General features: G+C 41.5%; 1 protein-coding gene across 3 annotated transcripts; it reads right to left on the bottom strand.

Moving 5' to 3' along the window:
* Positions 1 to 1682: 1682 nt before the first annotated feature.
* Positions 1683 to 24725, bottom strand: LOC102213168 (serine/threonine-protein kinase TAO1-like). Of its 3 annotated transcripts, none has more exons than XM_005752342.2 (21): positions 24062 to 24725; positions 14978 to 15236; positions 14538 to 14609; positions 14188 to 14289; positions 14066 to 14111; positions 13883 to 13979; positions 13645 to 13758; positions 13247 to 13338; positions 12671 to 12764; positions 12370 to 12451; positions 9581 to 9748; positions 9155 to 9361; positions 8788 to 8922; positions 8337 to 8573; positions 8090 to 8218; positions 7114 to 7197; positions 6827 to 6946; positions 6489 to 6728; positions 6168 to 6380; positions 5785 to 5967; positions 1683 to 5558 (listed from the first exon to the last, which is right to left on the bottom strand). In XM_005752342.2, the coding sequence occupies exons 2-21, from the start codon at positions 15107 to 15109 to the stop codon at positions 5061 to 5063; spliced, it is 3045 nt and encodes a 1014-aa protein (XP_005752399.1). In that variant the 5' UTR covers positions 15110 to 15236; positions 24062 to 24725; the 3' UTR covers positions 1683 to 5060. The 3 variants fall into 3 exon arrangements, with proteins under 3 accessions (XP_005752399.1, XP_005752400.1, XP_005752401.1); XM_005752343.1 differs by lacking the exon at positions 24062 to 24725 and adding an exon at positions 23493 to 23579; XM_005752344.1 differs by lacking the exon at positions 24062 to 24725 and adding an exon at positions 15337 to 15353.
* Positions 24726 to 24813: the final 88 nt, after the last annotated feature.

Consider the following 24813-nt stretch of genomic DNA (forward strand, 5'->3'; position numbering starts at 1 on the left):
TCAATGCGCCATGGATGCACAAGAAGGGAATTTCACCTGGAAGAGGTCCTACACACGCTGAAGGGGAGAGGATGGATTCTTCCCAATTGTGGTATTGAGAAGATAAAAAACAAGTCTTTCAAATACAAGCAGACAAAAGAAAACTTATTTTTAACCAAGAAAAAAAATGCATAACTAATGACATTAGCTGACTAATGCCTATTGACATTTTTTCAAAACACACTGGTCTTCAAATAAAAGACCTTTATGTTATTTTTAAATCATGATTTCATTTATTAAAGGCAGAAAACAAATTATCTAAACCTATTCGGCCCTGTTTGACTGCTGGTATGCTCTTTTTGTGAAATGCTGTCACAGGTTTTTGCACCAGATCTAACTGGTCACAAACCTTCCAAAAAGTCTAAAGGTTTAACTCAGTCTTGGGGGATTACTGACATGTTTTTGGAGAATGGGAGATGAGTCTTTCACCCAGTCTCTTTCTTACTATTGACCCATTAACTCCGACCTTAAGGGGGCAAGTAAGCTGCAAACACATAACTGCCTCAAAATATATGTTTGTGTCTCCTGTGCTTTACGTCCATGAACAGACTGGTGTAGATGGGCTTAAGGTACATGTAGGATCTTATTATTACTTTTGGACCATTTGTCTGAAAGACACAAATATCTTTAGTATCTATCAGTTGGGTGGTGGGGGTTAATCAACCAATCAGTGATCATTTTCAGGTGAGTAATTTGTCATCAATTTCTTCTACCTGTTTAACTTAAGCAGTAGTGAAAATCACCACAGTTATTGCAGTTACTGTGACCAAGTAACAAAATTCTCTCGAAAGAGGCTCCGTATTCCTCTGGCTTATAAATCTGAACTGTAATTCTTATCCACTTACTTTGAGAACACTCAGGAATCTCAGCTGCTTTACAGAAGTGTGCGTTTGTGCTCCTAGTGCTAGAAATGTTTCTGCTCTTCTCCAAACCCTGATGATTTTCTGCGCTACAGGTCGGTGGCACTACTCGAAAGTATCTACAAATCAAAACCATACTGCTCCTGGCTTTTTGTAAGATGACTTCGTTTGCAAAACGTCAACTTTTCCTACGATTTGTTGGTAAAATGATGACTGGAGAGTGAAACCACGGGCTTCCGAACATGTTAAAGGGGAATTATTAATCAGTTTTTCCTGCTTCTCTCACAGTCTGCCCACTGAAATGATTTCTATTTATTTGTGGCAACAAATTGTTAAATGATTTTTTTTTAAATATAGTAAAACTCATCCAAACTGTACAAAAGCTTGTGCTGCACAATGGAGGTGGTTGTTGGTGCAAAACTCCTTGAACCTCCTTTGGTACAATAGTACAAATGCCTATTTTTGCAAAAAACATCCAAATTATAAACAATCCCATTTCATTTATATGGTGCCAAATCACAACAACAGTCACCTTAATGCGTTTTATATTGTAAGGTAAAGACCCTACAGAACTACAGAGAGAACCCCACAATCAGACCACCCACTATGAGCAAGCACGACAGTGGGAAGGAAAAACTCCCTTTTAACAGGAAGAAACATTAAGCGGAATAAAATTCTCTACCGGGGTCTCCGGAGATCTTAAAATGAAACAGTTACACTTTTTCCATTTCATATCCATACATGACTGTATTTCCTATTTCATACAAGACACCACAGGACAAATAAATATTAAAATTATTTTATTACAGATGATTCTTTATCCAGTAGCCCTCTTCCAACAAAAAATAGTAATTACAAACAAAATATTACATTTATCCCCTAAACTTTGCCTTTGAGTTTCATTTATACATTTTACTTTGTCATCTGTAAGGAATATCTTTTCTCTTCTGCTATGCAACATTCAGCTTTCTGCACAATCTATACATTTAATACAGTTTAATACAGATCTCTGGACCAGGGAGAATAAAACAGCAAGATCCACCAAATGACAGGAGATAAAAGGAATACTGATAAAACAGACTGTACAGAGACATAAGCCTGCCTCCCACCTACTTTCAGCAATAGCAGTCACCTCCTCCCCCAACCCAAACACTGAGAGTTGGGGGGGTGGATCACAGTAGACTCTTTAATCTGGTCAGTCACTTGTGCAATCAGTGCAACTGATCCAGTTCAGAGTGACCGAGGTCTAAAGGTAGACTGCCTCGCAAAACACCTGGGAGTTCTAGTAAACACAAGAGAAGGTCTAAAAGTCCACCGCTCGTTTGGCCCTCTGCAGACATCATCTGGAAATTAAAAACACCCCTTCTGGCATAAAAACACTAAAGAGCTGGGGGGAAAGTTGGTACAATGGCATACAGGCGCTTTGTTTCTGAGCCAAAAAAGAGATTCAAACTATTGACTACAGGTTGGTACTCCCCCCCACACCAAAGGCAAATCATTAAGTGCAGTGTGAAAATGGTTTGTGTCGAACCATAAACAAACAGGGCTCTTGGTGCACAGATCAGAAAATGTAAGGTCAGTGGACCCTACAAGACAAAAATGTTTACTGTCTACAGCAAGAATCTGGAAACAATTTTAGCCATTTCAGATTTTAACACTTCTTTTTTTTCCTTAAATAAATCTTTAAAAAGACTTTTCCCCCCTCATGTTATAACCTTTACTTTAGCTCCAAGTCCTTTAAAAACCACCAAGATATGAAGCAGAGAGGCTGAGTCTTCACTATGGGGTACAATGTCAGTAACACATAGCCAGTGCTCGAGCAAAGGCTCCACCTAACTAGTTTTCAAATTATGTGCAAAATCATCCTCATACACTACAAAACAAAGTGTTGCCGTTTACTCAAGGCAATCTGACCTACAGTTGTGTTGTTATCATTCACAACAGCATATCTGTAACAAGTTCGAGAACTCGCAGCTGCAAATAAGACAGTGAAAAACTCAGCAGCCGCGAATCGATCCATCGTTCAACTGCCGCCGCTCTAAAGCCACGCACCGCTGTGCCTGCATCGCAAGTTAACTCGTCTCTGATTTGTCGATTCGATCTCCACATGTTCAGATTCAAAATATACAATATTAACACGCTTTTCCTGTACATTCCACCTCTGCAGCAACATATAATGCATAAACTCTGTTTCACAATAACACTTTCCACCTTTAGCTTTACATCTCTATAATCCTTCTTTATAGATTTATAACATTTATATATATTTCTTTCTTCTTTTGTTTTACTTGAGAGAGCTCTTTCCACAAAGATCCAGGAGGGGAGCGAAGGAGCGAAGACCAAAAAAACCAAAACAAAAAGGAGGCTCCAGAGGGGAGGAAACGTAGGCGGAGGGATGCTGGGGGACAAGATCGGTGGTCAGAATGTGACATTGTGGTCATCAGGGGTGAGACAGAGCGGGGTGTCAGACCGGGGAAGGTTGCAGGGGCATGGCAGCGGAGATCCCAGCATCACCACCCATCCACTCTTCAAAAACGTTCAGCAGTCACCAACCAAGCTGAGGGCTAGTGAAGCTCCTCCTCACTCTGTGTTCATTTGTTTTCACTGTAGGGTCTTATAAGGTTTAAAAATAAAGAAAGAAAGAAAATAACAAAGAAATAACAAAAAGGCATTTCGGGCAACTGTGAATAATAATACTTCCCAAAGCTTCACGGACGTTTTTATACATTAATAAATTTGCCTGCTGCTGCTGACTGTGTTGCCAATTTACATCCAACTCAGCTCACAAAGGCTAAGTGTGCTATTTTCAACGCACATGCATTTATAAACCAGGCTTACGTAATGTTTGCCTGGGCGAATAAAATGAATAGCCACTACATGTTTGTGTAAATGTGTCCGATTAACAATTAAGAGTGGGTGAAAGCCTACGCCAAAGTGCAAATCAAGACATTCAAGGCTCTAACTTGAGTGTTCTTGAGGTAGGCCAAAAGGCTTGTGTCATTTTTTTTCCTCTTTTCTTGTTGTTTCTAACTGCATAGTGCATCACTAAAATGGTGCCAAATCAGATTGAAATTGTATTGCAAACAAGTGATGAGTGAACACCAGTTTTGAAACTGTTCAAAGTTGAGGTTAGGTGCTGCTGAAAACCCATCTCTGTCATAGGGCCTGCAGACTAATAAGGATCCAAGTGCCCTTCAGACTGGCCTTCCACTGGGCAGGTGTGAGTGAAGGCCAGAGGCCTGTGGAAACCCAAGAGCTGAGATAACGGAGCTGAACACGAAGGACAAGTGGCTCCCTTGGCCACGTGGCATTAATGTCCACTGAACTGCCTTTCTCCGGCACAATGTGTTTCACTACACCACAGTATTGTTGGCATGAGTAGCTATAACGACAAATCCAACTCTGCACCTTTACCTTTGGCAGCTGGGCTGGGCTGCTGATCTCGCTGAAACTTCTCACGTCAAGTCAGCTGGATTAGCTTTGGAGCTGGAATTAATACTGTCACCACAACTGTCCCCCTGCACTGCAGCTAAACAGTCAGCAACACCCACAGCTATTCACTTACAACGACCTTCGCTCTCTTTCTCGGTCCATTAACTTCCTCAGCTGCGTCAAGCGTCGCTTGAAACAGTCCTTCCGTTCTCTAGTCTTCCCCCAACTACACATAAATAATCTAATTTAACTTTTCATCAGTTTAAATCTGGTTTGAAGGACAAGCTCAGCAGCTTTGTGCACAATCGGTCCCACTTGGGTTTAAAACAATACTGCGAAACAGAAGATGGCAAACAAACCACTCTCAATAGAAAATTAACACACTAGTTTGGGATTGTGGCAACAGAGACTGATACGGCAGTAACAAACACACACAGCAGTGTATGCTGCAGTAAAAAAAACAAAAAAACAACAAGAAAACTACTATTGCACTACTGTAAATGGCCCTCGGGTATCTTATTAGTCTCAAGTCTTCTGGGTTTCCACAGACTGCTGCTAGCAGTACACTGATGTAGAGCAGTGGTGACAGGAGAGCGACTGGGCTCAGGTAAACCCAGCCTCAGTACTGTGCAGTGCGAGATGTACTGTGGTATGTGCGTGATGCGTGTGTGTACAGTTATCTCGGAGCGAGATATTAGCTTTAAGACAATTTGTGTGTGCGTGTGTATTTTAGGTGTATGACAGGTGGGATCCATTGGAGATCTGAGAGGTGATGCTGGCGCTCCTGCTCATGCCCTGTTCACTCCTCCCCCCTGATGACGTCCTCCTCATAGCCTGCGGGCTGTTCCTCACCCCTCCCGCACCTCCTTGGCTACCCCTCTGACTACCCCCACCAGGGTGGTGGAGGCTCCAGGGTGGTGGGCCCCCAGCCAGCATGGGGTGACCCCAGGACTGCTGTGAGCTGGAGCCCCCCTGGTGATGACTATGGTGACTGCTTCCTCCACCTCCTCCCGGCCAGTGGCCTCCCCCCTGAGCCCCCTGGCCTCCTCCTCCTCCTCCTCCCCAGCCTCCCTGAGAATCGGGAGCCAGGTTAGTGAGCACCATGTTGCTGAAGCCCAGTCGCATGGACTCCGAGTCAAAAGCCTCGATCTCTCGGGCCTGGCGCTCCAGCAGTGAGCGGATTCGCTCCAGACGCTCGTTTTGCAGGGAAAGCATTTCCTCCTCGATCTGGGGACATAAACACAATGTGACACCGGAGAAAAAACAGGCAACTACATTGTTTGTATTACTGGCCAAACGTATGAACAATCCCAGCGTACTAAAGATAAAACACAAACTGTATGTGCAACACCTACAGAGAATTGGTACATATAAATGCAGAGGTAACCGCAGTCCTGTCACTTCCCAACATGCACTCAGCCACATCCCGACATTAGACAAAGGCTATTCTTACTTTCTGCTCCAGCAGAGCCCGCCGCAGAGACACCCTCTGCTCCAGCTCCCTTCTCTCCTTGTCGTGCTGTGCGTCTGTCTGCATCTTGATTTTGCTCTGGTAAGCATTGAGCAGCTCAAGCTCCTGCTGCAACTGCATCCTCAGCACCTGACACTCCGCCTCCTGAGCTTCATCCAACCGCAGCTAAGGGAGGGAGCAAAGAAACAGACCTACATAAACGGGTTCTTCTGTGGCTGTTATGCATTAAGAAAACATTAAAGATGCCCTTCACAAATATATTAAACAAATTAGCTTTGAATAATCTATAGATACATTTTCACTATGTTGCTCAGAAATGACTTATGTTTGATAAATGTTGTTGTTTCATCCTTTATGAAACTTACAGCCTGTGTGGAGAGCATTTCATTGATGGAGTGGTCATACTGCTCGGCGAGGATGGCCAGCTTCCTAGTCTGCTCCTCCTTCAGCCTCTTTAGGACAGCCTTGTGGTCGGACTTGGGTGTTGTCTCGAGCAGATGGTTCCTGAGGGCCTTGTACTGCCGAGTCTGCGTTTTGCAGGTCTCCTGAAACTGCTTCTTAATCTGAAGCTCCTTAGACTAAAGGGGAAAAATAAAAGTTGAATGAGATGAGATTAATTCCAGTTAAGTGTTGGTAGTAAATTATTTGTTAAAGGAAAAAGAAACAGTCTCCATCTTTCTGTGTACCTTCAGGCTTTTGGGCTGCTGCCGGACCTCCATGACATGCTTGCGCCTCAGCTCCCTCTCCCTCCTCTTATTGTACTCCAGCTGGTTAGTGAGCTCTGTCTGGTGCTGGGTGCGTATCAGCTCTGCCCGGGCCTTCTGGATTGTTGCCAGATGCCTGAACTCCAGCTCCTGCATGGACTCGTGATGCCTCAGCAGCATTGCATGCTCCAGATCCTTCTGCGTTTGACGTTTGTTCAGCTCCTAAACAAACAAACAAAAACTCAAATACGTATCATAAAACTGATCTAAAGTGAGACTGTGTGCTGCTGGGTATATGTTTCTCCCGTTTCTCTCCACACCTCTCTGGCCAGGTCCTGCTCCACATTGTGTCTGGCGATGAGGATCCTGCGTTTGAACCGCCTACACTCCAGCTCCAGATACTGCCTCTGTCTCCTCAGCAGGTTAGCCTCCTCCTCAGCCTGGAAATAAACATTATGGTTTTGTAATAAATAACCATAGAACTCATACTGCCAAAAAAATTATAATAATAAAATAAATCAAAGAGACTCGGCAAATAAAGCTTTGTGGGGCAGACGAGTAAAAATCTCACTTGTTCTTTGAAGGGTACATATTGAGCGATCCTCACCTGGAAGTGTTGGATGTTCTCTTTCTGCTTGGACAGCCACTCCTGCTTCTCTTTTTTGGGTGTTGACTGGTTCTCACTCAGCTCCTGCCACACAGGTGTCGTTTAGCTTTTTTTTTTTTTTTTTTTAAAATATGCAGGGATTCAGTTTGACACAAAAGCGTTTGAAGCCCTGCATTCCTTAACCTGCGCCGGTCAAAATTCACATCTCACAAATAACTATTTAAACCCACCTTCAAGCAAAAATAAATGAAGCGTGTTTCCGGTCTTTGTCTTGGATGATAATAAATTAAAAATATTTGAGTTCTCGACTGAAGTGAAATGTGTTTTTGTTTTTACCCTGCTAGCAAAATGGGAAACGGGGGTGAGATCCACTGTACTCATGTCTTAATCATCCGGGCCACATGGACTTTAGGCTGGAAAATTACGAACTAATTCTCAATTTTCAGGAACCATTTGAATTTCCTCTCTTGCCTAAAATGGTGGAGGAGTCATGGTAATGTGAAGCGCACATGGTAAAATCTAGGCAGAGCTGATTTTGTTCAGACAGCAGTACCCTGTGAATGCTTTATGAGATACGGCAGCAATCTCCTCGTAAAGCTCGTCTTCTCTTCTCTTCAAACCCATTACAATTATGTCTCTTGCACAAACGGAGTTACAGTCATTTAAAAAGCACTTGTAAATTAGTAGATGGTGAGCTAATAACTCAATAAAACTGAGACAAACATTGAATGAAAAAGCAGCCAATGTCCAAAGAAAAACTGAAAATCTGCAGAACCACTGAGTCAGACCACATTGATAAATTACAAGTCTGGCTCAGTGGAAGCAAAATATAAAGAAATGAGGGGTGACTCAGGACTTTTGTGCAGGACTGGATATTGTAAATTTACTAATTATTATTTATATTAAATTATAATTATCTTTATTTAGTCTGATAAACAGGCTGCATTTATTATCTGCTGAGGCGGATGTGCGTTACCTCTTTGAGCTGCTCTTTGCGTAGTTTATACTCCCGCTTTTGCGACTCCAAGAAGCTGCTGAGCTCCTTCTTCTGCTGAACCTGAATGTGCTGCTGGAACTTCTTCTCATCGTTGGCAAACGTCTTCAGCTAAATCGAACATGAATATAGTTTAATATCATAATGTGAGCATTTCGCTGTTGTCTCTACAGACTATTAACTGCGTTTTTCCTCTGAATTAATATTTTAGTTTCGTTTGTCTACATACGTCTTTTTCCAGGGCCGCTTGGTGTTTTTTAAGCAGCTTCTCCATCTCCTGGGTGAAGTTGTTCCTCTGACTCTCCAGCTCTTTGTCCAGCCTCAGCCTGTGCTCATCCATTTCCCCTTTCAGCTTGTTCTCCAGGGCCATTAGGTGCTTCTGATGTTGCCGCCTCATGCGTTTGTATCCTGACATCTGCTCCCTCAGCTCCGAGTCCTGCTCGTGTTCTTGCATCTCACGTGTCACCTACAATATGACGATGAAGAAGAATTATCAGAACGTTGTTGTTACACTAGGACATTCCACTTATCTGATTAGACACTTGTGCTTGTGAGTGGTAAACAAATCTACTCGCAAGTCTCCACCAAGGAATTTTAAACATTTGCTAAACATATAACACATAATATTTCAGTCCTTTTGTCAAATCAAAGGAAGGTTTATTAAGCAAATGTGTTCTTACAAGTGATGCTGTGCGTATAGTGGCAAAGTGCTCTCTGTTGCGGTAGTGCTTCCTCGGGGCCTGAGCTGGTGTTGGCTGGGGCTCAGTGGGCTCACTGGTGGCCGCTTGTTCCAAAGAGAGACTCTCTTCTTCCTCCTGGAGGGGGGTAAGACAACAGAATAATTGAGAAGATACACTACACAGTGTAACCGTGGAAAGAGCACATTCAAGACACTTGGAGCATTGACATGTATGCATGGTCTGAGAGAGTGAAGTGACGTAACTTGAGCCCAAGCTCCCAGCAAAGCCATGTGAGGCTTTATTATAAACTGAGATCAGAAGAATCCACCTTTAAATTGTTAGCATGTGTCCGAGTCGTTTCACCTACCGGTTTGAGGTGTATGACTGAGCTGTTGGACATGACTGTGTGATCTCCTTCCATTAGGTCCAGCTCACTGCGGCTGTCCTGGGCTGCTTCATTCAGGCTGTTGACAGAGCTGCTCTGGGAGCTAGCGCTGATAGACATGCTGGGGATGGACTGATTACTGCCAACGCTATTCACCGTTCCTGTCCGACCTCCACCAGGCTCCAGGTCCTGAAGACAAAGCCGAAAGAGTGGCGCAGAGAAAGACGGCGTGCGAGGGAACAAGAGGAAGAACGAAAGACACAGGAGACGCAGACAGACATGCATACAAACAAGGCATTTAGAGTTACTGAGGAAAGCTCTTTTAAAGTGGCAAATTCATTTGTGTGCCCACATGAAGCCTGTTCTTGTCGCTCAAGTTTGGATGCTAGCCAGCAAACGTCCACACACCTCGTCTGCATCCTGGGCTTCTGAAGTGGGCCCATTGTGGGCCTCCTGAAGGAGGATCTTCTTCATCTTTCGGTACTGCAGGTTATCCAGCTCTCGTACGGCATCCTTGGTTCTCTGAATGAGGTCCATCAGCACAGAGTCTGGACGCTCACGTTGCAGAAACTCGTGCTGTGGGGCGGTGAAAGGAAAGTTACTTGCATGTCCATTTTTAACTGGTAGGTTTGTAAGTAACGTGACAGGAGACGGGGAAATAACATCAGAATGACATCAGAGTACATTTCAAATATTATGAATGTGATGATGGGATATTCAGTACTGCCAAAAGATATTGAATGCAAGTGATGAGGTCATAGCCCTGGGATTTAATGGGAGGATGACTCACGCCAGGCAAGGTTGTCTCATACTATGCCCGATCATTGCTGTCCCTTCTCCCTATGCCCCTAACCTCTATGCTGACCTGCACCGACAAAAGCCTTACAGCCCAGGCCTGGGTATACTGCTTCAGGATCAGCAACTCAAGAGCAACCACACCAGTTAAATTGAGGACAAAGGTGCTCAGGCATTGATTGATTAGTGTCAATCTAAGAGTGATGATCCCATTGGTGTGTGTTTATGCCTGAATATTAATATGTATATTCTTTGTCTGACAATGACACAAATTAATTGTTTTCAGGCAAAAAACAGGGGAAAATAAGCTGCATGTGTGAAGAGTCTTTTCTTGACTGATCAAATATATTTACATGTCAGAAGTTCTACTGAAACACAAGTGAAGCTTGGATTTTTACACTGCAGTCTCATAACATTAGATGAAATTTGCAAGTTAGCATATAATAATAAGTTACAGTATCTGCAAACAAAAGAAACACCTACACGAACTGCTCTGTCATGGAAAGCTCCCAGCACACAGTTCCCAAACACATAAACACTGCACTAATACTACTGACAGACTGTGGATTATCTAGGAGGGAAGTCATTTCACAAATAAAACTGCTGGAACTTAACTTGCATCCTCTGTAAAAGCAGAGGGCTAGCCACTTGATTATTATACACCTGTGACAACAACACTGAAAACACCTGAATTCAGAGGTCAAGAGGTGCAGCTTAATACCTTAATACTTTCCAGTTACTAATACTAGTTATTATTAATCTCTGGCTCTCTTCCACAGTGCGTCTTCTGTCTTGTCTCTCTCCCCTCTTGGACATCACATTTTGGGTTGTCTAGACCAAAATACAATATTTTGCTCTACGGGGGCCTGATATCCACTTACGAGGACGTTATACTGCCACTGTTCTATCAAAATTTTAAACAAATGTCCTAATATGTGGATCTCATTTTTCTCAGAAACAAAAATCAGGTAAAAGAAAAATTAAAAAAAAAAAAAAAAGTCTGCTAATTCTTTGTTTTTACATTCATCAGGTCCCAATCAGCCCAAATAGCAAAAAGAAACTAAGAATGCCACGAAAGAGTTCGGGAGGTTAAAGGAAGTTTTTCCTTCCCACTGTTGCCAAGTGCTTGCTCATAGGGGGGCGTCTGATTGTTGGGATTCTCTCTGTATTCATTGTAGGGTCTTTACCTTAAAATATAAAGCCCCTTGAGCGGTTGTGGTTTGGCACTAACCCTAAGCCCAAGATCCTCAAAAGGAACATGTGTTATATTAGTTAGTCAGAAATAAAAGTTAACCCTTAATATATAACATTAAAATCCCAGAATGAGTGCCACAATAGTTAAAATGTCAGCGCATAAGCTACTATTACATTTTGACAATGACTCTTCCTACCATGTGCCTGCTTACCAGAACCCCCATGTATAAGGGGAAGAAATGTGCACAAGAGCAGATCATCCAGACGACTGTCTGTGAAGCTATGACAGTTATGACAGCTAAAAATAATACCCAAGTAGATAAAGTCACGCATTTCCTCGTAAGATTAAAAGGCATTTGCTACGCACTTTAATGCTGGGCATACACTGTGCGATTTTTGGCTTATTTTGAGCCGATTTTTTAGTTGTGCGACCGTTTTGGTTATCGGCCCGAGTTTCGCCTTCATCGTGTAGTGCATCGTGTAGTATACGTGGGGTAACGAGAAGCTTTTCTGTTATAACCTTCATTTTATGGACGCACAGTGTGAGCACTTAGATCGCATCATAGCATCGGGCTGTATAGTGTGAGACCCTGTATCATGACCTACAAACTTCTAAGCCCTGCGAGTCAATCGTACAGTTTGAGCAGAAGCTGAATAAGGCGACTGAAGAAAAAAAACAAACAAAAACGCAGTGTTTGCTCAGCTTAAGGTGGTTAAGTTGGGCTACAACTCACATACAGGAAAACCACAATAAGCAGCAGCTAAAAACACATTTCAGCTGATCTTGAGATAGGCACAGTTTTAGAAGTTGACATTTAAAAAAAACCAAAAAGACAATGTGCAGTGTTTTCATACCCTAAGGGCAACTTCCATTAGCAACAGAGAGTCTATTAGCAGGCTAAACGACAGCTGCTCAGTGACTTAACGATGGACCCTGAAGTCACATCTCCATAGTAATTACAGCAAGCTCTGTGTGCATGTGTGTGTGTCTGTACATGTTTTGGTTGTGTGTGTCTCTGTCAGTTTATCCGGAAACGGAGGATTAAAGAATCAAAATAGAAGCTTATGTGAGGAGAGAACAGAGTGCAAACATCACAGGGAGCTTCATCACCAGAGGGCTCGTCAGTATCACATCTTAGCACAGTGACCCTGCTGCTCTCTGTCTGTGTTGCAGTGTACGGTACATCAGCACATGTGCGCACACTTACACCCAACATGTCGTCAGAGTGCGGTCGGTCCTGGGGGATTTTCTGAAGGCAAGAATCGATAAAGTTTCTAAAATCTTCTGACCTGGAACAAAGACGAGGAGAAGAGAGACTGTCAAAAAACAACGACACAGAGAGTGGGCATCAAAAACAAACATCATTATTTCAGCTACAAAACACTAGATATAGAATAACTCTCTGCTGGCATCCACAAAAAAATATACACCTTTGTTTCACATCCCCAGCAGACATCTGAATTTAACTACACAGACGATAAACTGTGAGTGCATGTGTGACACCTCACCATTCACTGGACTGCAGCGTGGGGCTCTCATTCTGCGCTATGTGGTATAAGGCACTCATTGCATTCATGTTAAACAAGGGAGGCTTCCTCTCCGCTGGAACAGAACGACATCAGTCAGACACCAATTTAATTACAGGGTGACTGGTATGAGTAAGGGAAGGGTTAAAGCTGCCTTTCACAACTGATGAGAAGTAAAAAAAAAAAATACCCAACTGTGATCAGTAAACACTGCTGATGCAACAAAACATCACAATCACTTTGTCAGGGAAAGAAAATCCTTAATCTTTCATTTCCAGTAAAAGTAACTTTCTCCTGCTGTTACATTTTTATTGATACAATAGAGGTGGCGTGGTGGTACACTATTAGCACTAGCACCACACAACAAGTTAAGATAACTGTTGATTCTATATTGGCCCACGGGTGTGAGGTAGATAAAGTTAAGACACATAGAATAAAGCACTGTATGAATGTCTGGTTAAATGTGGGTTGCAGGTTAAAGTGCTTTGAGTTCTCAACAAGACTAGAAAATTAGCTTTATAAATGTCAGTTCAATCATACAAACACACTGTCACTCACCTAATTCTATACAGGTAATCCCTAAGGACCAGACGTCCACCTTTCCATCATACTGGCCTTCATCCATAGCTAGAATCACCTCTGGGGCCATCCTGGATAAATTCAAGGAAAAACATAAATCAGGACAAGGGATCAGACAAAAAGCCACATAATATAAATATAGGGTAAATTAATAGTAAATAAGGCAAGGTCGAAATCCTGTTACTGATTACAGTATCAAAGCATTTGACTATATCAGCAGGCATGGGTATGAATATGAAAATATACAATCAGTTCTGGTCAATCGCTGCTTTTAACAGACACCCACTTAAAGAATCGATAAATTTAGTTCTGGTTTATGCACGCAAAACATACACACACGCACGCTTACACTTTAACTTCATACAGATTTCACTTACCAATATGGCGTTCCCACAAAAGAGTTGGCAGGTGAGGCAATGGAGGCAGAGCCAAAATCTGCCAGTTTGACTTGGCCAGGCTCAGTCAGCAGGATGTTGCCAGCTTTCACATCCCTGAGAGAGAGAGAGAACATCACAGCATGTGGATAAGTGGAGAGATGTAGTGTTTACAGTTGCTTCCTAAGATACTTAAAATATCATAAAATAAAATAAACAGTTGATTGAGGACCTCACTCACCTGTGGATCATATTATGGGAATGAAGGTAGGCCAGCCCCTGCAGAGCACCATGTGTGATGGCAGCAATCTCAACTTCTTGTAAAGGTTTTTTATGAACTGCAGGAAAACAACCAGAACAATGTGAACTCACTCAAATATCCACATGTCATTTAGAAGAGTAAAAACAACTGTTTGCTTCTCACCTTCTAGCAGGTCAGAGGCCGAGCCAAGACAGTACTCCATCACCAGCTGGAAACATGACATCATTTTAAGAATAGCGGTGCTAGGCAGCGTGAGATTATGCATGCCTGTAAGCTAGACTCACCCATGCTGTGTGCTCACGGAGGTAACATCCTTTATATTCTATACTGTTGGGGTGCCGGATCCTTTGGAGGAACTTCACCTCCTTTATGATGTCCTGCCATTTCTGTTGGTGAAATAAAAATTTAAATGGCAATCGTTGACTGGCTTAACGAACCAGAGGTGGCTGTGTCTGCAGCAAAGTTACTGATTCAAGAAAGTGAATTCCACTTTGCTGGAAGCTCAGAAACAGCACAATGTTCACCTATAACGTTCTTTTTATATTTGGATTTGGATTATTTGGCATCAATGCTTCATGATTTGCTGCATCAATTTGTGTTTTTTCGATCTGTTTTCTGGCCACAATTTTCTCACCTCATTAGACTGTTTGCCACTGTAGGACATCTTTTTAATTGCCACCACCTCGTTTGTGCGCACATCCCGTGCCTGGGAAACGAGAAGGACACTGTTGGTACATGCTGCAATCAGAACATACACTGTAACATTAATTATCTGCATTTGACATGTTGTTTATCAAGATCTCTTTAAAAGATGGAAGTAACTTTTGAGTCTGAAAAATGAAGCCAGGAGTATGATTAACCTGCATTCTCTATAATGGCCAAAAGGCAGGGACACCTCTGAGGACATTTACATCCAAATAAACACTTTCCTGTGGAGTCTATGGGCTCATTGTTACACTATTTAACTGATTTTATCACTTTTTAAAGTGAACAGGTTTTTTTTTTTTTTAAAACTCATCTAATCCAAAGTGACTGTCTTTTGTTTGTGTCAGAGTAAAGATGCAGTTCTCTTACAAAGTAGACCGCGCCAAAGCTGCCATGGCCAATTTCTCGGAGGTCGGAGAAAAGCTTCTCTGGATCTTCTTTGAAGAAAAGCTCAGCCACCTCCGGATCCTTGAGGCTCCCTGCCCTTACGGAGGAGGGCATCCTGGTTAATGTAGTCCCTTATCACCCACGCAAAGGCGATGGGACTATCTGGCTGCTGAGCTATGGCAAAGCAGCTGAAGATTCATCTGCGGTAATCGATGACCCTAAGGAACCAGTACATGGGCGCCTGCATGGACAAAAAATGAGACAGAGACAGCGAGATGTGTTAGCAAGGACAAGATGAAACACATTGATCCTGCAGAGGAGGAACAAGAGTTTGACGATACCAGCAAGATGAGTCAAAGACCTTCAAAGAGGAAAGAAGGAAATCTGAGCACAACTTTGACCTAAAAGAAAGCAAAAATGAAATATTTTCTCAAACGCTTGTTTGCTCACAGGGTGACAGGGCAAGAATATAGCTTTATATTTCATGAAAAGAAAAACACAAAAGACCGAGTTGGTCAGAAAGGTCACCTCTGAACTATATTATACTTGGTGATTTTGGCCTTCAGCTACTGACACTAATTTAACCGCTGAGTCATCACTAGCACTGCCTCAGCAATTACTGTAGATCTTTAAACTACTGGGATGACTGGACAATACAAATATTCCAACACAAGAATTGATTTCATGTCCACTGCTATGAGCTGGCCTGCAGAAATGAAGGGTGAGCTGCACTGACTGATCAATCCTGGCATAGGGCTAAATATTTGCATCATCGGACTCACAACTAACACATTTACATATGCAAGATTAATACTGTTTACAAGCCTCATTCAAATTATGTACAAAAAAAAAAAGCTATCCAGCTGACTGTTAAAAAAAAGAAAAGAAAGAAAAAGAATTGGGAAACAGAGTCCTCAAAGACAATAAATATTCTGGACAGAATGAAATACAAACTGTTAATATAAACATGCTTAAGTAAGAAAAACAGAGGTCTAGTCTTATTCTATTGGATTCTAGTGAATAGAGATTCAGATTTTTCTAATTCTGCCATAATGAAAAAAAGCAAATAAGCTTAAAACTTTGCTGTTAAGCAAACTTTTAAGCTTCATCAACAATAAACAGGGGTCAATTTAACTATACACGAAACATTTAATATACAGGTATTGACATTTTGCATACATGTGACCACTATCCATGGGACATTAACTTCTAAGCCAGCAGAAGTAGTTGAAGTTTGATAGCAGTTGCTGGAAAAATAAGTGCTCAAGCCCCATTCACACCTGTCAGTGACTGCTTGGCAACCACCTGTCGCTACCAAAAAGAATGCATTCTCCAACCAGTTGGCAAAAACCTCCTTGTGATTGCTTTGGTTGCTACCATATTGTGAGATTGCCTGTAGATTGTATCAATGTGACAGACTTGTCTACAAATACTGGCCAGCCGCTCTGCTCTTAGTTTGGGAGTGTGGGACACAACCCGGGAATGGAGAAGGTTTGCCTTCAAAAGTAAAAGTTGCACCTTTTGAAACATGTTGACTACAGCGCTAAGGCACAACTTTTATTCTGAAGCTAAACCTTCTCTACTTCTCATTTGGCTGGTAGTTAGGGAGTATTTGAAGACAAATATGGAAAGGTTTTTTTGGTGCAGCACCTTCTTTGCAATCAATTTCACCGAGCGACAGCCAACAAACTCCAGGAACCACTTGCCAACCAGTTGTGGAATTAACATTGTTCCATAGCAACCAGTGATTATATCACATGCAATATGGTAGACAACTCTTAAGCACATACTTGACATCATGCATGGAACTTCAACAGCAAGGTTTTACTTGGTGTGAGATGCTAATGTGAACTTGTGTGAATTTCCCAAAATACACATGACATCCAGTCTCATGTTGGTCAAAGGGCCACCAGGAGTGCTGGACTGCCAAAGAAAAGCGAAACTATGCATTAGTGTTCCAATGAAAGGCAGTGCATAACATCTTCATGTCATGTGCTGCCAGTCAAGCTCATCAACATTTTTCAGTAACGATATGTAGCATGTACACAACAACATCTACATGTGGCAGTTTTACCGTATTAAAAAAAAAAGCAGATGGCACGGCCATGTTAACTTTAAAGTTAACGCTTAGAGATGTGATTACACATGTATCGTGTACTTTGAGATTTTGGGGATTTTGTGCGTGAAAGTAGAAAAGCTTCAAACCAGTGTTGCTGACAAATTAAGAAAAATATCAGCTCTAAGCTAAAAGCTTGTCAGAGCAGCAGCAACAACCAAAAATGTTAACAACAGTCTGCTGTCAAAGTTTTCTGTGATTTTTTCTAGCAGACATGTGACTACACTTCCTCATAAATGCACCACACTGATCTCACAGATTGCTACAATGCACGGCTACAACATTACATGCTAACAAGCCTTTTATTTCTATTTAACATAAGCAAAGTCATTTATATATATTTAGTTATATATTTAAAACGGACTAGAATGAAACCATTTTAGTCATTACATTAAAAAAATAAAAAATAACACATAAAAAACATACAACAAAAACCCAAATAAATAATCTACTCTTAGGTTTCTTTTTTAATCAAAATAAATTATTATTAAACTTATTAGATGCATAACAATAACATTATTTTGGCAAACTATACTTATAGAAGTGATACTTGGCGGCACTTTCTATAGGTGAGTATATTTGGTAGTGTTGAATGGCAGCTTTGAAACAAACTTTATTCTCTCAACAGTTTAAAAAAAACAAACAAACAACAAACATCTATTAGCTTAATCTTTACCTCACCTGTTTTCTTACATCTGTGCAAGACGGAGCTGCTTGAGCCCCATACTCAATAAATGCCAAACAGAAGTATTGTGACCAGAAATGAACACAGATGCCTCATTTTGCTGAACCTCTGCACTCTTTTTTTGATCCACCATCTGTCTTTACTGTACTGATGAAAGTAGCCATAGAGCCCCTCACAGCTGTTAATGTTCGGTGATAGTACTTACTACCCTGCATTACTCAGCATACCCTTTAGGCCTCACTCACACAGCCCTAGAGATCTGTTGAAACCAACTGGCAGCAACTGGTGACAAGGGAAAAGTATGGTTTCTGGAACCGGATGGTCAGTGGTTGCTGAAGGTTGCTGGCATTCGCTAGCATGAAATTGATGACAGAGAGGTTTACGGTCCTGTACTGAAAATTGCTTTACATTGCTCTGGTCACTAGCAAGTTGCTGTGGTCATCAGTAATTTATATGGAAGAGGCCATCTTGTTTGGAAACATTTGGAAACTATTCACCGAGCAATAGTGTGAAAGGTGAGATACAAAATGGAAAAGATTCTCCTTTAAAGTAAAATTGCTTGGTTCTATTGGTAAGGCACAACTTTAACTTTGAAGGCAAACATTTTCTGTTTCTGGTTTGTGTTGTGCCTTTTAGTCTCACTCCCACCTGGCAAGTATTTTCCAAGTGTTTGCAGACATGTCGCCCTTTTTTCAAGTGCACCTAGAATACATGGTGTTTGCAGACATGTTGGTATCTTCCATGTAAACTACAGAAGGCCACAGCAAAGTAATCACGAATCAATAACTCAACAACCAACCAGGGAATACATATTACACATTAATACACAACAACTGGTGTCTAGACCTGTGTGATTAAGGCTTTAGCAGTGTTATTTGGTAAATGTACAATTACTAGTTTTCCAAACTATATACATTGTAATTACTTAAATTTTCCATGTTAAATATAATTCAGTGTAAATGAATTATATATTTTTTAACCGCATTAGAACTGTACCTGATAAATATGGCCAGTTAATGCAATCATTGTCTCAGTGGAACCTTTAAAGCTACAACTTTTGACTATTCACCGTCATGGTGGTATTTAAAAAATGTGTGCCATCCAGGAAGTTAAAACTGGTACATCTAGTATACCGTCTAGCAGGTAGAAAGGTAACCGAAAGGTAATACAAATGTAACTACATAATTTCTCAATAGTGTTTTGCAGTGGTCATTTATTACAATGGTCATTTTTTCCCCTCTCATGCTAGATGCTTTTCTATTCACATAATTATTACACTTTAAAATGTAAAAGATGCAGGTTTTCTGTTAGTGTAATGAAGCATAACTTAAAAAACAGCAGTTAAAATGGTTAATTGCAATTAGGGCTGGGCCATATCATACCGTTCACGGTAATACCGATATAATGTTGGGCAAAGATAAGAAAATGAAATATCGCGATAGAATATGGGTAAAACTGCTTTGTATTTTTGTATTTCATTGTGGAAAATAATAAATATATTAAACACTAGAATATGGGTAAAACGCACATGCGCAGTGCCTTTGTTTTCATACGCACATGGCGGAAAAAGCATGGCGGCGACGGTCAGATACACAACAAAGCACTATTTGCGGTAGAGCATGCTAGCAGGCCGTCATTATTACCGTGTTGTTTGGAAAATACGGCACACTTAAAATCAATCCTTTGATTTTTCTGAAAATCGACAGCGCCCCTTATAATCCCGTGTGCCTTATGTATGAATTCTGGCTGTGTTTAATGACCTCGAAACGATTTTATGTGGTACACGGCGCTCGTAAATCTGTCAAATGTTTTAGTACGACTTTGCTAAGCTACAAACCCGCACTGCTTGATGGATTGTCGGAGCATTACGGCCATCGTAGGCAGGAGCCTATATATATGTATATATTTTAGCATTATAGGGGAAATACAGAAACAAAAGGAGCAAAGATTAATTCTAATTTAAATAACACTGCAGAGAAGTGCGAATCAAGCACTGAACGCTGTCACATGACTAAATCTGGAAAAATCTGAGCTGCATTGCTAGATGTGTGTGAGCATATTCAATTATAAAGAGGAGAAGTGCTGGACACTGTTCTGCTTTACTGCTTGAGAAAATGGATTCTCTCTCGAAGAGTTAAGCGAATTGATTTTCTCTGCACTGTAAAAATCACCATGATGCCTAATGAAGACGCAAGCAATACACAAACCTGAGTAGCAATGGGTGTGATTGAGAAGCGGGGGGGGAGAGAGAGAGAGAGCGAGAGAGAGAAATGGAGAAGGATAATAAATAATCAAATAAGTTATTGATTCCATAGTGAATTTCTCTCAGCTCCACAGGATTAGCTACAGTGGAGCAATGCTGTGGCCAGACGGCTCACCAACAGCAGAGAAAAATATGTACAGGATGTTCCAAAGAATTTTAATAGAAGCCAATTGAAACCCATTCTAAAACATCCATTACTACAACATAACACATTTTAATTACTGTTATTAATTAGACTCCAATTAACCTTTTTTTATTCTTGAAAGCAGATGATTCATAGTCTTATTTGGCAAGCTGCAATTACAACAATAATGGCTTTGAATACAAAATGTAATACCAGATTAAGTATGAAGGTTAACATTGCTCCACATGTTCTGGTAGCCACCACACCAAACATACTGTTGGAGCGATTACTCTTCCTTAGTTCCTCAACACATCCATGTTACACCCACATGCTTGTGTTTAGTTATTTTCGGGCGATTACACCCCCTCACTGCCTACTGTACTTGACTGGAGTTATTAACCACAATACCTATGATCACCTATGGATATGCTTCCCCCCCTCAACAGAACTGCTGGAATTTAATAGTTTTGTTACGTTTGTTATATATACACACATATTCATACAAATGGTGCCTAGAAGATGCTTTATGCTGTACTGTTAAATAATTCAAAATAGGAATGCACTTAGTTGATACATCTCATGACGTGATCATGTATCAGCCTGATGTAACTGGTCCTAGTGAACTCCTCCTTATTCATTTCTTAGAACATTCTCAAAACACACACTTAATTAACACACAATAATTAAAATCTTCTCAAGCCCAAAAGAGAAGCATGATTGTAGTTACAGCTCATAAACGACCCCAGTCAAGGTACTAATTTTTAAAAATGAAAAATGAAATATGTCATGTGTAACTCATCTGTGCTTGAACCAGTCAATAAACTGAGTTCATGCTTTGTTAATTACTCAGCCGCCCCATTAAAAAGAAAAACAATAACAACAGCACTGCAACATCATATAACTGTTTGTTCAGAGAAAATGTTAATTTAATGAACTGCATGTGATGTTATTAAAATGGCTTACACGCAACATTTGTATCCCTCTGGGATGGAGGGTGGGGTGTCCAAGCTCCTGCCTCCCAGACCGATTACAGATTGTGGCTTGCACTGAGTGGAGGAAGTGAACGCTCTCTAGCTAAGCTACCTAATGTCAACAACACATCTCAATTTCTCGTGCCATCGCAAAGCTGGTGATGGAGAGGAGAGACGCAGTGACCAAACGCTAAGAAGACAGAACCATCCAGTTTCTATCACAAAGCTCTATTTACACCCCTCCAGTTGCGACAAGTGTCAGGAGCGTCAACGACATGCCACAGTTACTCTGAACAAGAGAAGGGAAAACAAATGCATTTAAAATGGCCCCTTTAACAGCAAATACGGGCATCCACACACCAAAATACTCATACGTCTCAGTGGATGTGGTTCGTCAAACTGGATGGGCTGCTTGGTCTAAGGACTTTTTGGATTTGAGAATATGCATAAGTTCTGATAACATTAGATTACTACCTAATCTACAGGTCACATCTTAAATTCATCTGATTCCTGATCCATTTACTGTGCTGAAATAAAAGCAGGTCTCAATGGGTTATCAACAACAGAACAGGTGTATTTTTGGAGTCTGAAAAAGCATACAACCCGAGCAGGAAAAATGGGCTTGCGTGTGACTCAGGTGTACAAAAGCTCAACTGCTAGAAGTTTAACGTCATTGCTGTGTATTGCACAACTGTCAGAAAAACATGCTAGCCCTAATATGAAGAGCTGATAAGCTCTAAGGCATACACTTTCATAGTACAAACTACTTCTTCATTCACATCCCTTACTTTAAACATGGTCAAATAAACTCTTTAAACCTTCAGTTAATTGTAATCAAAATAATTAGCAAAATCTGAGAGTGAACTTAAAGATTATGATTGGTTTTAAGATACAGGATGCACAATGTCAATCTTGAGACATTTTTGTCTCATTTTAAAGTTTGTATCCTCAGTTGATCACCTGAAAACAATAAAAATAAATGTGCCTCCCTACCCCCGACTTCTTGCTCTCACTCTGACTCATCAAATATGTTGTTGGTCTCCAAGTGTTAAGCAACCACCCTCAATTACAGACGTCTCGCCTTATTTCTCCTTTTTATGGAAAAAAGAATCTCATTAAAAAAGGAGTCTTATTATCTGTGTCGCTGACCACCGCTGATGTCAAAAGATTTTTTAAAACACACCCATGATGCACACAGATGTAATATATATATTTTTTAAAAGGTATAGGTGCTACGGTTTACATCTCCACGATCATATCATTTTTTCCCCTCTCTACCATACTACTGAATGTTGAACGCCACAAATGGAACCTGAGGATCACTATCATGTGAGTAGCCCTCACTTATACCAGCTATAAAAAGATTAAATACAATAATAAGGCACTGTACAATCAATAAGCTAAGTAAGGTTCATGGTATTACATGTGAAAGCGTATTATATATTATTCACTACAATAAGGCAAGACTACTACTGGCTGCCTTTGATCTCAACTTGAGCAACCACTGCAGGCTTTGCTCTGGTGTCTAATCCAGTTTTCCTGAGGGCGCTTAAATCCATTATGCAGTTTGCTCATATTCAACATCACCCTGATATAACACTGGCAACAACTTTTTAAGGGCTTCTCCAGCAATCAAGACACTGGGCACCACTCACTGGTTTGTAGCTTGACAGTGTGAACGCACTGTTGTTCTCACAGTCATGCAGACATGTAAATGAACAACTGGCAGGTGATCAGATGAGACCAAGTTATAATGAACCTGGAAAGCAGACAGACAGGCAGCCTGCCAGAAAAATTAGTGATCAGTGAGTAGCAGAGAAAGTCCTGTTACATTGCACACAAAGATCTAGAGAAGGCATGTCAGCCACCAAGCCTGGGACATTTAAGAAATCACCCCAAACAAAGCGCAACGCCTTGGATGCATGATGAACTTGGTGCCACAACTCCGGCGTTACTGAACCACATTCAGTGCCGTGTTGCCTCCGTGTGCGGCTGGTCCTCTGTGTAATGCATAAGTTAGGCGACAAAGACGCAGATAAGCCAGGCAGAAGGGAAGCTTGCCGAGTAATATCCACTGTTACGCAATATCAACACTGAAAACTGAAGAATGCGATTCACGTCAATGCACTAAAAAACAAACAAACAAACAAACAAAAAAAAAAAACCCACACCAGCCGCCGACCGACGTGAGCGCTACCCGTTCTCGCACACGGCAACGATGATTTGTCAGACTGTGCTGGCCAACGCCGCTTGTAAACACAAAGCCAGTGAAAGCAACTTACGTGCAACATACATAGGATGAGCCTGGACCAATGTCACCTACCGCTACACTGCATACCTTTTCAGACAGTACGATGTCCCTTAGAGGTAAACAAACTTGCCAAGCAGACACCCTCCTCTCCTCAGAGGCGAGTTTCACTCAGTGTTGCCGTACAGCCACAGTGGACAAAAACAAAACGAGGGAGTGGCACTGCTTTCAACCATAGTTGCATAAAGCGGATTAGCATGCTAAAGCAGCTAGCTAACGCTGCTTAGGTAAAGCAATCTGTGCCCATCCTTTTACTACCATGATAACAACTCTCGATTTAGCTCCCCAGCATTTCCCCTTGTACATTTGGATCAATTAGAGACATGTCACATCGCCATTAAAACATACTGTCTTCACACTAACAATGGGTGACTCAACTTGCCCAATAAGCGGACTAAAAAAATCTGTTGATGTGACACACTGTAGAAGTTGTGACAGCAACTTTTGGTTAGCTGGAAAATAGCATCCTATTTGGCTGGCTAACTCGTAAGATAAGATATATTGAAATTAAGCTCCGTTGCAGTATATAGCGTTGGGAGAACAAATCAACACACACAGAGTAAACGTTAGCAGAACGCTAAAGTTGGTTATCAACTCACCTTGTCAAGAAAAGAAAAATGAATCCACACAGGTTGAGATGAAGTGGGGGTATGAACGGCTGCTTAATCCGGTTACTCGGAAACAGAGCAGGGCAAGGTGTCTGTGGCTAAATCACGGGCAGGCAAAGCAATCCGGGCAAATCAGAGTGCGGAATTCGCTAGCCGATAAGTTAGCAATGCTAATTCGCTAATCTAACCGCATAATTGCCCTACCCAAATACAGACGGTCATTCTGCCCAGCCCGATTATTCTCCTTAGCAATAACCGATTTTCGTCAGCAAGTGAAAATAATAAATATTTATATGAAAGCGAAGCAAAGAGCTGAGCTGGATAACGATTGACTGCCAAGCTTAAACTGTCACAACGAGCTGCAGGAAAGGCAGGCAGGGTACTGGCCAACCAGCTAGCTGCTAACGTTAGGAAGCAGCTAGCAAAGTTTCTTTACGAATAAGCAGTTCCCCAAAAATGGCGGCGGAGAGAATCACCTCCCTTCCACCGTGAAGGAACCGAGGAGATAATGAAACAAACAGGAGTCCGAGCGGCTCAGGAGCCAGCTTTAACTGAAGCGAGAGTACACGTGTGACAGTTTTGGAGGTGGGGGGGTGGGGGACTCGCCGAGGTTGTTGTCCTGCTGCACCCCGCGGGCTAAATGTTGCCCCCTCTCTCCCTCCCTACAGTTTGCTTTGCCATCCAACAACTCCAAACACAGAGGTGTGTGTGGATGGAGAAAGTAATACACATAATGACTGTCA

Source organism: Pundamilia nyererei, unplaced genomic scaffold (genome assembly GCF_000239375.1).
Source record: "Pundamilia nyererei isolate P.nyererei 1_Seehausen unplaced genomic scaffold, PunNye1.0 scaffold00354, whole genome shotgun sequence".
Taxonomy (NCBI): domain Eukaryota; kingdom Metazoa; phylum Chordata; class Actinopteri; order Cichliformes; family Cichlidae; genus Pundamilia; species Pundamilia nyererei.